The sequence below is a fragment of the Eucyclogobius newberryi genome, unplaced genomic scaffold (assembly GCF_026437365.1).
Source record: "Eucyclogobius newberryi isolate DKJ021-1_F unplaced genomic scaffold, fEucNew1.0.hap1 SCAF_33, whole genome shotgun sequence".
NCBI lineage: Eukaryota > Metazoa > Chordata > Actinopteri > Gobiiformes > Gobiidae > Eucyclogobius > Eucyclogobius newberryi.
This window is the reverse complement of record NW_027315979.1, coordinates 639,906-650,580: the sequence shown is the minus strand read 5'-3', so window position 1 is coordinate 650,580 and position 10,675 is coordinate 639,906. Positions and strand designations below refer to the sequence as shown.

At 44.7% G+C, this 10,675-nt stretch overlaps 1 protein-coding gene across 1 annotated transcript in view; it reads right to left on the bottom strand.

The window, feature by feature from the left end:
- Positions 1-10,675, bottom strand: part of myog (myogenin) — a 14,204-nt gene continuing 3,529 nt past the window's right edge. Inside the window, exon 4 of the mRNA XM_072461888.1 lies at positions 1-1,440. Within this exon, the coding sequence (XP_072317989.1) occupies positions 1,322-1,440 (119 nt within the window). The 3' untranslated portion in view covers positions 1-1,321. The remainder of the gene's footprint in view (positions 1,441-10,675) is intronic.

Below are 10,675 nucleotides of genomic sequence, written 5' to 3'. Positions count from 1 at the left end.
TTTACTTTTATCCAAATGGTTTTATTTCAAGATGAGAAAATATTTCAACAATTCAACATCTACAAAGACACAACAATCTTAGATATAAAAGTCAAAAATAATTTAACAAAACTTAAAAAATAGAATGGCACAAACCACTCTGTAGAAAAGGGAACGTATTTACATCACTATAAGAATATTAATAATAATAATAATAATTACCAGTTTTAAATTAAGCAGGTCTTGGTCAAAACTGCCATGTTACACGTAATATATTATTGGCCCCAAAAATAAAACTCATTAATTATTTTAAGCATACAATAAAGCACACGGAAAAAAGGAAAGATTTGGGAAAAAGGAAATTAAGAAAAAACGTTTGGATTGTGGATGTTTCTGGAACAACCACACGAACAATTCATGCAAAAGTCTTGGATTTGTTTTTCTTAGAATGGAACAAGAATCAGAAGGAAATATTAAAGAAATTTATGCCACGTTCAAGTTCTCGATGGGAAGTCGGGAAATAAAGCAGTCATCGCATCTGCATGAAAGCATTTAAAATAATCATAATAATATAGTCTGAACCTTTAGCATAGCTTTTATCCACACCAAATGTTTTATGTCATTTTTTATTGGAGCAGATTTGTAATTACAGGGAAATGGCCAGGAGGGGGCAGGTCACCCCTGATGATCTATTATTATTATTCATTTATTTCAGAAGGTTTTAGGTTTTCACAAGTTTGAACTAAACCTGGACTAAATCAGGACGAGAACAGGACAAAACCATCAGCCCTAAAAGGGACTCGATTTAGGACGCAATGACAACAAGCCTCATTCCCCTTGAAATGTTGCTGAAAGACTTGGTGCCACCCCTGTGCCCCCTGTGCCACCCCTGTGAAAAGCCCCTGTGAAAAGCCCCTGTCAAAAGCCCCTGTCAAAAGCCCCTGTCAAAAAGTGTTTCTTGAAGCTGGTTTTGCTGCTGCGTTGGGAATCAATGGCATTCACCATCATCATTGGAAAGACGCTAACAACAAGCTAATAATATGATCAAATTTGTTCATAATTAAGTACTGACAGTTACAGATTAATTTACTGCAATTTAAAAACTCCCATGATGCATTTGACGAGTACAAGAACGTGATATAAAAAGATGTGAAAAGTACAATCGGAATCTTTGTTTCATATCTGCCAGACCGCGAGCAGCTAATATCGTATCATAATTTAAACCTGAATAATCATTTCATAATTTACTATTTAGAATCAGATGAATTAAATAAATGAGCCGTGTTGAGCGTGTGATGGTGGGCGTGGCTCCCTGCCCGTGGCCTGGTTGTCTTCGTCGGGTTCACTTGGGAATGTCCACCGGGAACGCCACCGAAGCGTCAGCCGCCGAAATGCTCTCCACGATGGAGGAGAGCGCTCGCATGTTCCCCTGGTCCGGAGAGTCGGCGGTGCTCAGCAGATCTGCACGACACACCCAAACACGTGAGACGGAAAGTAAGTAAGAAGAGACAAAAGACAAGGAAGAAGAGACAAAAAAACCAAGTACGTTTAGTTTTTTTCGTTCATAGAACCGTAGTTACATCCATAACCGTTTTTATCGCTAAAACTACACGTCCCACAATGCCGCTGGTGGCCGCCCCTCCCCCGTGCAGGGAGGGGCGTGTGTACTGCCAAGGGAGAGAAGTGCTGAGAAAAGTAAGACACGCGTTTGCGCACTTTACAGCACTTTACAGCACTGTACAGCACTGTACAGCACTGTACAGCACTGTACAGCACTGTACAGCACTGTACAGCACTGTACAGCACTGTACAGCACTGTACAGCACTGTACAGCACTTACGCACCTCAGAGCAGAGGTCTGAGCGAGGACAGAGACGTGTGGTTTGGGAAACACGTGGAAGAAAGAAAGAAGACGGTTTTGTGGATGTTAGAGCTGTGCTAAAAGTGGAGCTAATGTGGAGCTAACAACAAGAAAACTAACTTCTGTGATGAAAACATCCTCTACAAACCTGAACAGATCAAGAGCCACAGGTAAAAACACAGGTCAGAGTGTGATAAAGTCTGAACATGACTGTGACACACTAACGTGACTGTGACACACTAATGTGACTGTGACACATTAATGTGACTGTGACACACTAATGTGACTGTGACACACTAATGTGACTGTGAACACACTAATGTGACTGTGACACACTAATGTGACTGTGACACACTAATGTGACTGTGACACACTAATGTGACTGTGACACACTAATGTGACTGTGACACACTAATGTGACTGTGAACACACTAATGTGACTGTGAACACACTCATGTGACTGTGACACACTAATGAGACTGTGACACACTAATGTGACTGTGACACACTAATGTGACTGTGAACACACTAATGTGACTGTGACACACTCATGTGACTGTGACACACTAATGTGACTGTGAACACACTAATGTGACTGTGACACACTAATGTGACTGTGAACACACTAATGTGACTGTGACACACTAATGTGACTGTGAACACACTAATGTGACTGTGACACACTAATGTGACTGTGATACACTAATGTGACTGTGACACACTAACGTGACTGTGACACACACTAATGTGACTGTGACACACTAATGTGACTGTGAACACACTCATGTGACTGTGAACACACTAATGTGACTGTGAACACACTAATGTGACTGTGACACACTAATGTGACTGTGAACACACTAATGTGACTGTGACACACTAATGTGACTGTGAACACACTAATGTGACTGTGACACACTAATGTGACTGTGAACACACTAATGTGACTGTGACACACTAATGTGACTGTGACACACTAATGTGACTGTGACACACTAACGTGACTGTGACACACTAATGTGACTGTGACACACTAATGTGACTGTGAACACACTAATGTGACTGTGACACACTCATGTGACTGTGACACACTAATGTGACTGTGACACACTAATGTGACTGTGAACACACTAATGTGACTGTGACACACTAATGTGACTGTGATACACTAATGTGACTGTGACACACTAATGTGACTGTGACACACTAATGTGACTGTGACACACTAATGTGACTGTGAACACACTCATGTGACTGTGAACACACTAATGTGACTGTGACACACTAATGTGACTGTGAACACACTAATGTGACTGTGAACACACTAATGTGACTGTAAACACACTCATGTGACTGTGACACACTAATGTGACTGTGACACACTAATGTGACTGTGAACACACTAATGTGACTGTGACACACTAATGTGACTGTGAACACACTAATGTGACTGTGACACACTAATGTGACACTGAACACACTAATGTGACTGTGAACACACTAATGTGACTGTGAACACACTAATGTGACTGTGAACACACTCATGTGACAGTGACACACTAATGTGACTGTGACACACTAATGTGACTGTGAACACACTAATGTGACTGTGAACACACTAATGTGACTGTGAACACACTCATGTGACTGTGACACACTAATGTGACTGTGACACACTAATGTGACTGTGACACACTAATGTGACTGTGAACACACTAATGTGACTGTGACACACTAATGTGACTGTGACACACTAATGTGACTGTGACACACTAATGTGACTGTGACACACACTAACGTGACTGTGAACACACTAATGTGACTGTGACACACTAATGTGACTGTGAACACACTAATGTGACTGTGACACACTAACGTGACTGTGACACACTAATGTGACTGTGAACACACTAATGTGACTGTGAACACACTAATGTGACTGTGAACACACTCATGTGACTGTGACACACTAATGTGACTGTGACACACTAATGTGACTGTGACACACTAATGTGACTGTGAACACACTAATGTGACTGTGACACACTAATGTGACTGTGACACACTAATGTGACTGTGACACACTAATGTGACTGTGAACACACTAATGTGACTGTGACACACTAATGTGACTGTGAACACACTAATGTGACTGTGAACACACTAATGTGACTGTGAACACACTAATGTGACTGTGACACACTAATGTAACTGTGAACACACTAATGTGACTGTGAAAACACTCATGTGACTGTGACACACTAATGTGACTGTGACACACTAATGTGACTGTGAACACACTAATGTGACTGTGAACACACTAATGTGACTGTGACACACTAATGTGACTGTGAACACACTAATGTGACTGTGACACACTAATGTGACTGTGACACACTAATGTGACTGTGATACACTAATGTGACTGTAAACACACTAATGTGACTGTGAACACACTAATGTGACTGTAAACACACTCATGTGACTGTGACACACTAATGTGACTGTGACACACTAATGTGACTGTGAACACACTAATGTGACTGTGACACACTAATGTGACTGTGAACACACTAATGTGACTGTGACACACTAATGTGACACTGAACACACTAATGTGACTGTGAACACACTAATGTGACTGTGACACACTAATGTGACTGTGAACACACTCATGTGACTGTGACACACTAATGTGACTGTGACACACTAATGTGACTGTGAACACACTAATGTGACTGAACACACTAATGTGACTGTGACACACTAATGTGACTGTGACACACTAATGTGACTGTGAACACACTAATGTGACTGTGACACACTAATGTGACAGTGAACACACTAATGTGACTGTGAACACACTAATGTGACTGTGACACACTAATGTGACTGTGAACACACTAATGTGACTGTGACACACTAATGTGACTGTGAACACACTAATGTGACTGTGAACACACTAATGTGACTATGAACACACTAATGTGACTGTGACACACTAATGTGACTGTGAAAGTCTAATGTGACTGTGAACACACTAATGTGACTGTGAACACACTAATGTGACTGTGACACACTAATGTGACTGTGAACACACTAATGTGACTGTGACACACTAATGTGACTATGAACACACTAATGTGACTGTGACACACTAATGTGACTGTGAACACACTAATGTGACTGTGAACACACTAATGTGACTGACACACTCATGTGACTGTGAACACACTCATGTGACTGTGACACACTAATGTGACTGTGACACACTAATGTGACTGTGAACACACTAATGTGACTGTGACACACTAATGTGACTGTGATACACTAACGTGACTGTGACACACACTAATGTGACTGTGAACACACTAATGTGACTGTGAACACACTAATGTGACTGTGACACACTAATGTGACTGTGAACACACTAATGTGACTGTGACACACTAATGTGACTGTGACACACTAATGTGACTGTGACACACTAACGTGACTGTGACACACACTAATGTGACTGTGAACACACTAATGTGACTGTGAACACACTAATGTGACTGTGACACACTAATGTGACTGTGATACACTAATGTGACTGTGACACACTAACGTGACTGTGACACACACTAATGTGACTGTGAACACACTAATGTGACTGTGAACACACTAATGTGACTGTGACACACTAATGTGACTGTGACACACTAATGTGACTGTGATACACTAATGTGACTGTGACACACTAACGTGACTGTGACACACACTAATGTGACTGTGAACACACTAATGTGACTGTGAACACACTAATGTGACTGTGAACACACTAATGTGACTGTGACACACTAATGTGACTGTGAACACACTAATGTGACTGTGACACACTAACGTGACTGTGACACACACTAATGTGACTGTGAACACACTAATGTGACTGTGACACACTAATGTGACTGTGATACACTAATGTGACTGTGAACACACTAATGTGACTGTGACACACTAATGTGACTGTGATACACTAATGTGACTGTGACACACTAATGTGACTGTGATACACTAATGTGACTGTGAACACACTAATGTGACTGTGATACACTAATGTGACTGTGAACACACTAATGTGACTGTGACACACTAATGTGACTGTGAACACACTAATGTGACTGTGATACACTAATGTGACTGTGAACACACTAATGTGACTGTGAACACACTAATGTGACTGTGAACACACTAATGTGACTGTGACACACTAATGTGACTGTGACACACTAACGTGACTGTGACACACTAATGTGACTGTGACACACTAACGTGACTGTGACACACACTAATGTGACTGTGAACACACTAATGTGACTGTGAACACACTAATGTGACTGTGACACACTAATGTGACTGTGACACACTAATGTGACTGTGAACACACTAATGTGACTGTGACACACTAACGTGACTGTGACACACACTAATGTGACTGTGAACACACTAATGTGACTGTGAACACACTAATGTGACTGTGACACACTAATGTGACTGTGACACACTAATGTGACTGTGACACACACTAACGTGACTGTGAACACACTAATGTGACTGTGAACACACTAATGTGACTGTGACACACTAATGTGACTGTGACACACTAATGTGACTGTGACACACTAATGTGACTGTGACACACACTAACGTGACTGTGAACACACTAATGTGACTGTGACACACTAATGTGACTGTGAACACACTAATGTGACTGTGACACACTAACGTGACTGTGACACACTAATGTGACTGTGAACACACTAATGTGACTGTGAACACACTAATGTGACTGTGAACACACTAATGTGACTGTGAACACACTAATGTGACTGTGACACACTAACGTGACTGTGACACACTAACGTGACTGTGAACACACTAATGTGACTGTGAACACACTAATGTGACTGTGACACACTAATGTGACTGTGACACACTAATGTGACTGTGACACACTAATGTGACTGTGACACACACTAACGTGACTGTGAACACACTAATGTGACTGTGACACACTAATGTGACTGTGAACACACTAATGTGACTGTGACACACTAACGTGACTGTGACACACACTAATGTGACTGTGAACACACTAATGTGACTGTGAACACACTAATGTGACTGTGACACACTAATGTGACTGTGACACACTAATGTGACTGTGACACACACTAACGTGACTGTGAACACACTAATGTGACTGTGAACACACTAATGTGACTGTGACACACTAATGTGACTGTGACACACTAATGTGACTGTGACACACTAATGTGACTGTGACACACACTAACGTGACTGTGAACACACTAATGTGACTGTGACACACTAATGTGACTGTGAACACACTAATGTGACTGTGACACACTAACGTGACTGTGACACACTAATGTGACTGTGAACACACTAATGTGACTGTGAACACACTAATGTGACTGTGAACACACTAATGTGACTGTGACACACTAATGTGACTGTGAACACACTAATGTGACTGTGACACACTAACGTGACTGTGACACACTAACGTGACTGTGAACACACTAATGTGACTGTGAACACACTAATGTGACTGTGACACACTAATGTGACTGTGACACACTAATGTGACTGTGACACACTAATGTGACTGTGACACACACTAACGTGACTGTGAACACACTAATGTGACTGTGACACACTAATGTGACTGTGAACACACTAATGTGACTGTGACACACTAATGTGACTGTGACACACTAATGTGACTGTGACACACTAATGTGACTGTGACACACACTAACGTGACTGTGAACACACTAATGTGACTGTGACACACTAATGTGACTGTGAACACACTAATGTGACTGTGACACACTAACGTGACTGTGACACACTAATGTGACTGTGAACACACTAATGTGACTGTGAACACACTAATGTGACTGTGACACACTAATGTGACTGTGACACACTAATGTGACTGTGACACACTAATGTGACTGTGACACACACTAACGTGACTGTGAACACACTAATGTGACTGTGACACACTAATGTGACTGTGAACACACTAATGTGACTGTGACACACTAACGTGACTGTGACACACTAATGTGACTGTGAACACACTAATGTGACTGTGAACACACTAATGTGACTGTGAACACACTAATGTGACTGTGAACACACTCATGTGACTGTGACATAAACACCTCGTTTGAGTCACTACATGAATCATTTGTCACTAAGATCAACTTAAACTATGAAAATAGCTCATATTGAGTTTGAGCAGAAACATGTTTGTGATAATAACATTTCACATCATAAATCACATCAAAAGTCCATGTTCCTGTTCCTGCTGCTGCTGAACATGGACTCAGTCTTTCACCTGCTGCACCGAGCGACGGTGGCTGCCCACGAGTCCGAAGGTTCATGAGTCCAAAGGTTCACTGGTCCGAAGGTGTGAGTCGTCACAGGGCTCTCCTCCCTTTGCCCCACACACTGCTTTAAGACTTTTCTAGTGTTGATGTACTTTTTATGATTAAACTCACATATTTTCCAGAACAGACTTGTTTCTGTGCCTGAGCTCCTTATCCTATTATTAATGAATGAATTAACTCAAATAGTCCAGCAGTTTCAGCCGCGGCTCTGTAGACACTCCCGTCTTGGCCAGCTGAATTTCCTTTTTGACAACAATCCTACGGTGATCGGATCACGCGTATTTCTATACTTATGATCAAATGAAGGCATAAAGCGGAGGATTCGAGATGTTCCTTTGTTATTTTCATATACACAGTACAACTTGCTGTGTATAGTTGTGAGCAGCTGGAGCATTAAACGTGACGAGCTCCAGTGCATGTCTTCTGCTTCGTGCGCATTTTACAGACTGACTACATCCCACTGCCGTCTGCACCTTCACTTTAGCCTGTGAGGGACTTTCGGACCAGTGAACCTTCGGACCAGTGAACCTTCGGACTAGTGAACCTTTAAAACCTTCGGACTCGTGGGGGGGCAGCACGGAGCGACGCGCGCGCTGCGCGGGCAGAACGGAGCGCTTGTTTGATATTGTTTCATATAGTTTAGTTGTAAATCAGTTCTTTACTGTTACTCAGTTCTTGGGTCTCGCCGTGAATCTAAATCATCAAGTTTAGAGAACTCGGGTGGAAGTGCTCATGCCACTCCCCCGTGCACATGCCACTCCCCCGTGCACATGCCACTCCCCCGTGCTCATGCCACTCCCCCGTGCACATGCCACTCCCCCGTGCTCATGCCACTCCCCCGTGCACATGCCACTCCCCCGTGCACATGCCACTCCCCCGTGCTCATGCCACTCCCCCGTGCACATGCCACTCCCCCGTGCACATGCCACTCCCCCGTGCTCATGCCACTCCCCCGTGCACATGCCACTCCCCCGTGCACATGCCACTCCCCCGTGCTCATGCCACTCCCCCGTGCTCATGCCACTCCCCCGTGCTCATGCCACTCCCCCGTACACATGCCACTCCCCCGTGCACATGCCACTCCCCCGTGCTCATGCCACTCCCCCGTGCACATGCCACTCCCCCGTAAACATGCCACTCCCCCGTGCTCATGCCACTCCCCCATGCACATGCCACTCCCCCTGCTCATGCCACTCCCCCGTGCTCATGCCACTCCCCCGTAAACATGCCACTCCCCCGTGCACATGCCACTCCCCCCGTGCACATGCCACTCCCCCGTGCTCATGCCACTCCCCCGTGCTCATGCCACTCTCCCGTGCTCATGCCACTCCCCCGTGCACATGCCACTCCCCCGTGCTCATGCCACTCCCCCGTGCACATGCCACTCCCCCGTGCTCATGCCACTCCCCCGTGCTCATGCCACTCCCCCGTGCGGACTGATACAACACACACGTGCGTTTGTTTATTGGCCGTGGCTGGAGAGCCGCGGCACGGTCAAATGGCCGCGCAGTTTCAGGGACCGCGGCATTTCCCTTATAGCCCGTTATAGCCTCATGGCTAACCCCAACCTTAACCTTAACCTGGCGCGGTCTAAAACGGCGCTAAAACGCGGTCAAATAGCGGCGCAGTTTCAGGAGCCCCGCGGCGCGCGGCCGGAACAAAAATAACATGGCTTTTTCTGCCGCGCGCCGCGGCTCTGCAGACACTCCCTTGTTTATTAGCGCGTGGATCACATCGCATCTCTCATCTCCCGTAGATTTCCGTCTCTTCTGAGTCAGCTCCAACTGTCTTTCTCCGTCTTCATTTTGTCCTGTCACTGAGGGAACTATATTATGATAGATCAATGCGCTTAGACACAGGGAAACATGGGGACGAACCGCACGAGGCTCTGCAGGTGAACGAGACTCTGCGGGTGAACGAGGCTCTGCAGGTGAATGAGGCTCTGCAGGTGAACGAGGCTCTGCAGGTGAACCAGGCTCTGCAGGTGAACCAGGCTCTGCAGGTGCACGAGGCTCTGCGGGTGAACGAGGCTCTGCGGGTGAACGAGGCTCTGCAGGTGAACGAGACTGCAGGTGAACGAGGCTCTGCAGGTGAACGAGGCTCTGCAGGTGAACGAGGCTCTGCAGGTGAACGAGGCTCTGCAGGTGAGCAGTAGGTGTGTTTTATGATTGACACGTGGCAGGACTAATGGGCCGTCCACGCCACGAGGAAATAAGACTCAGATTTGGGCCCCCACTGGAGGCATGATGGATGAAGGGTCTTGCCAAAGGACACAGCAGCAGGGATTGAACCACCTTTGACCTTTGGGTACTGATTGACCCGCTGGCACGTTTACGGTTTCTGCTGACGCCACTTCTTCTGCTACTCA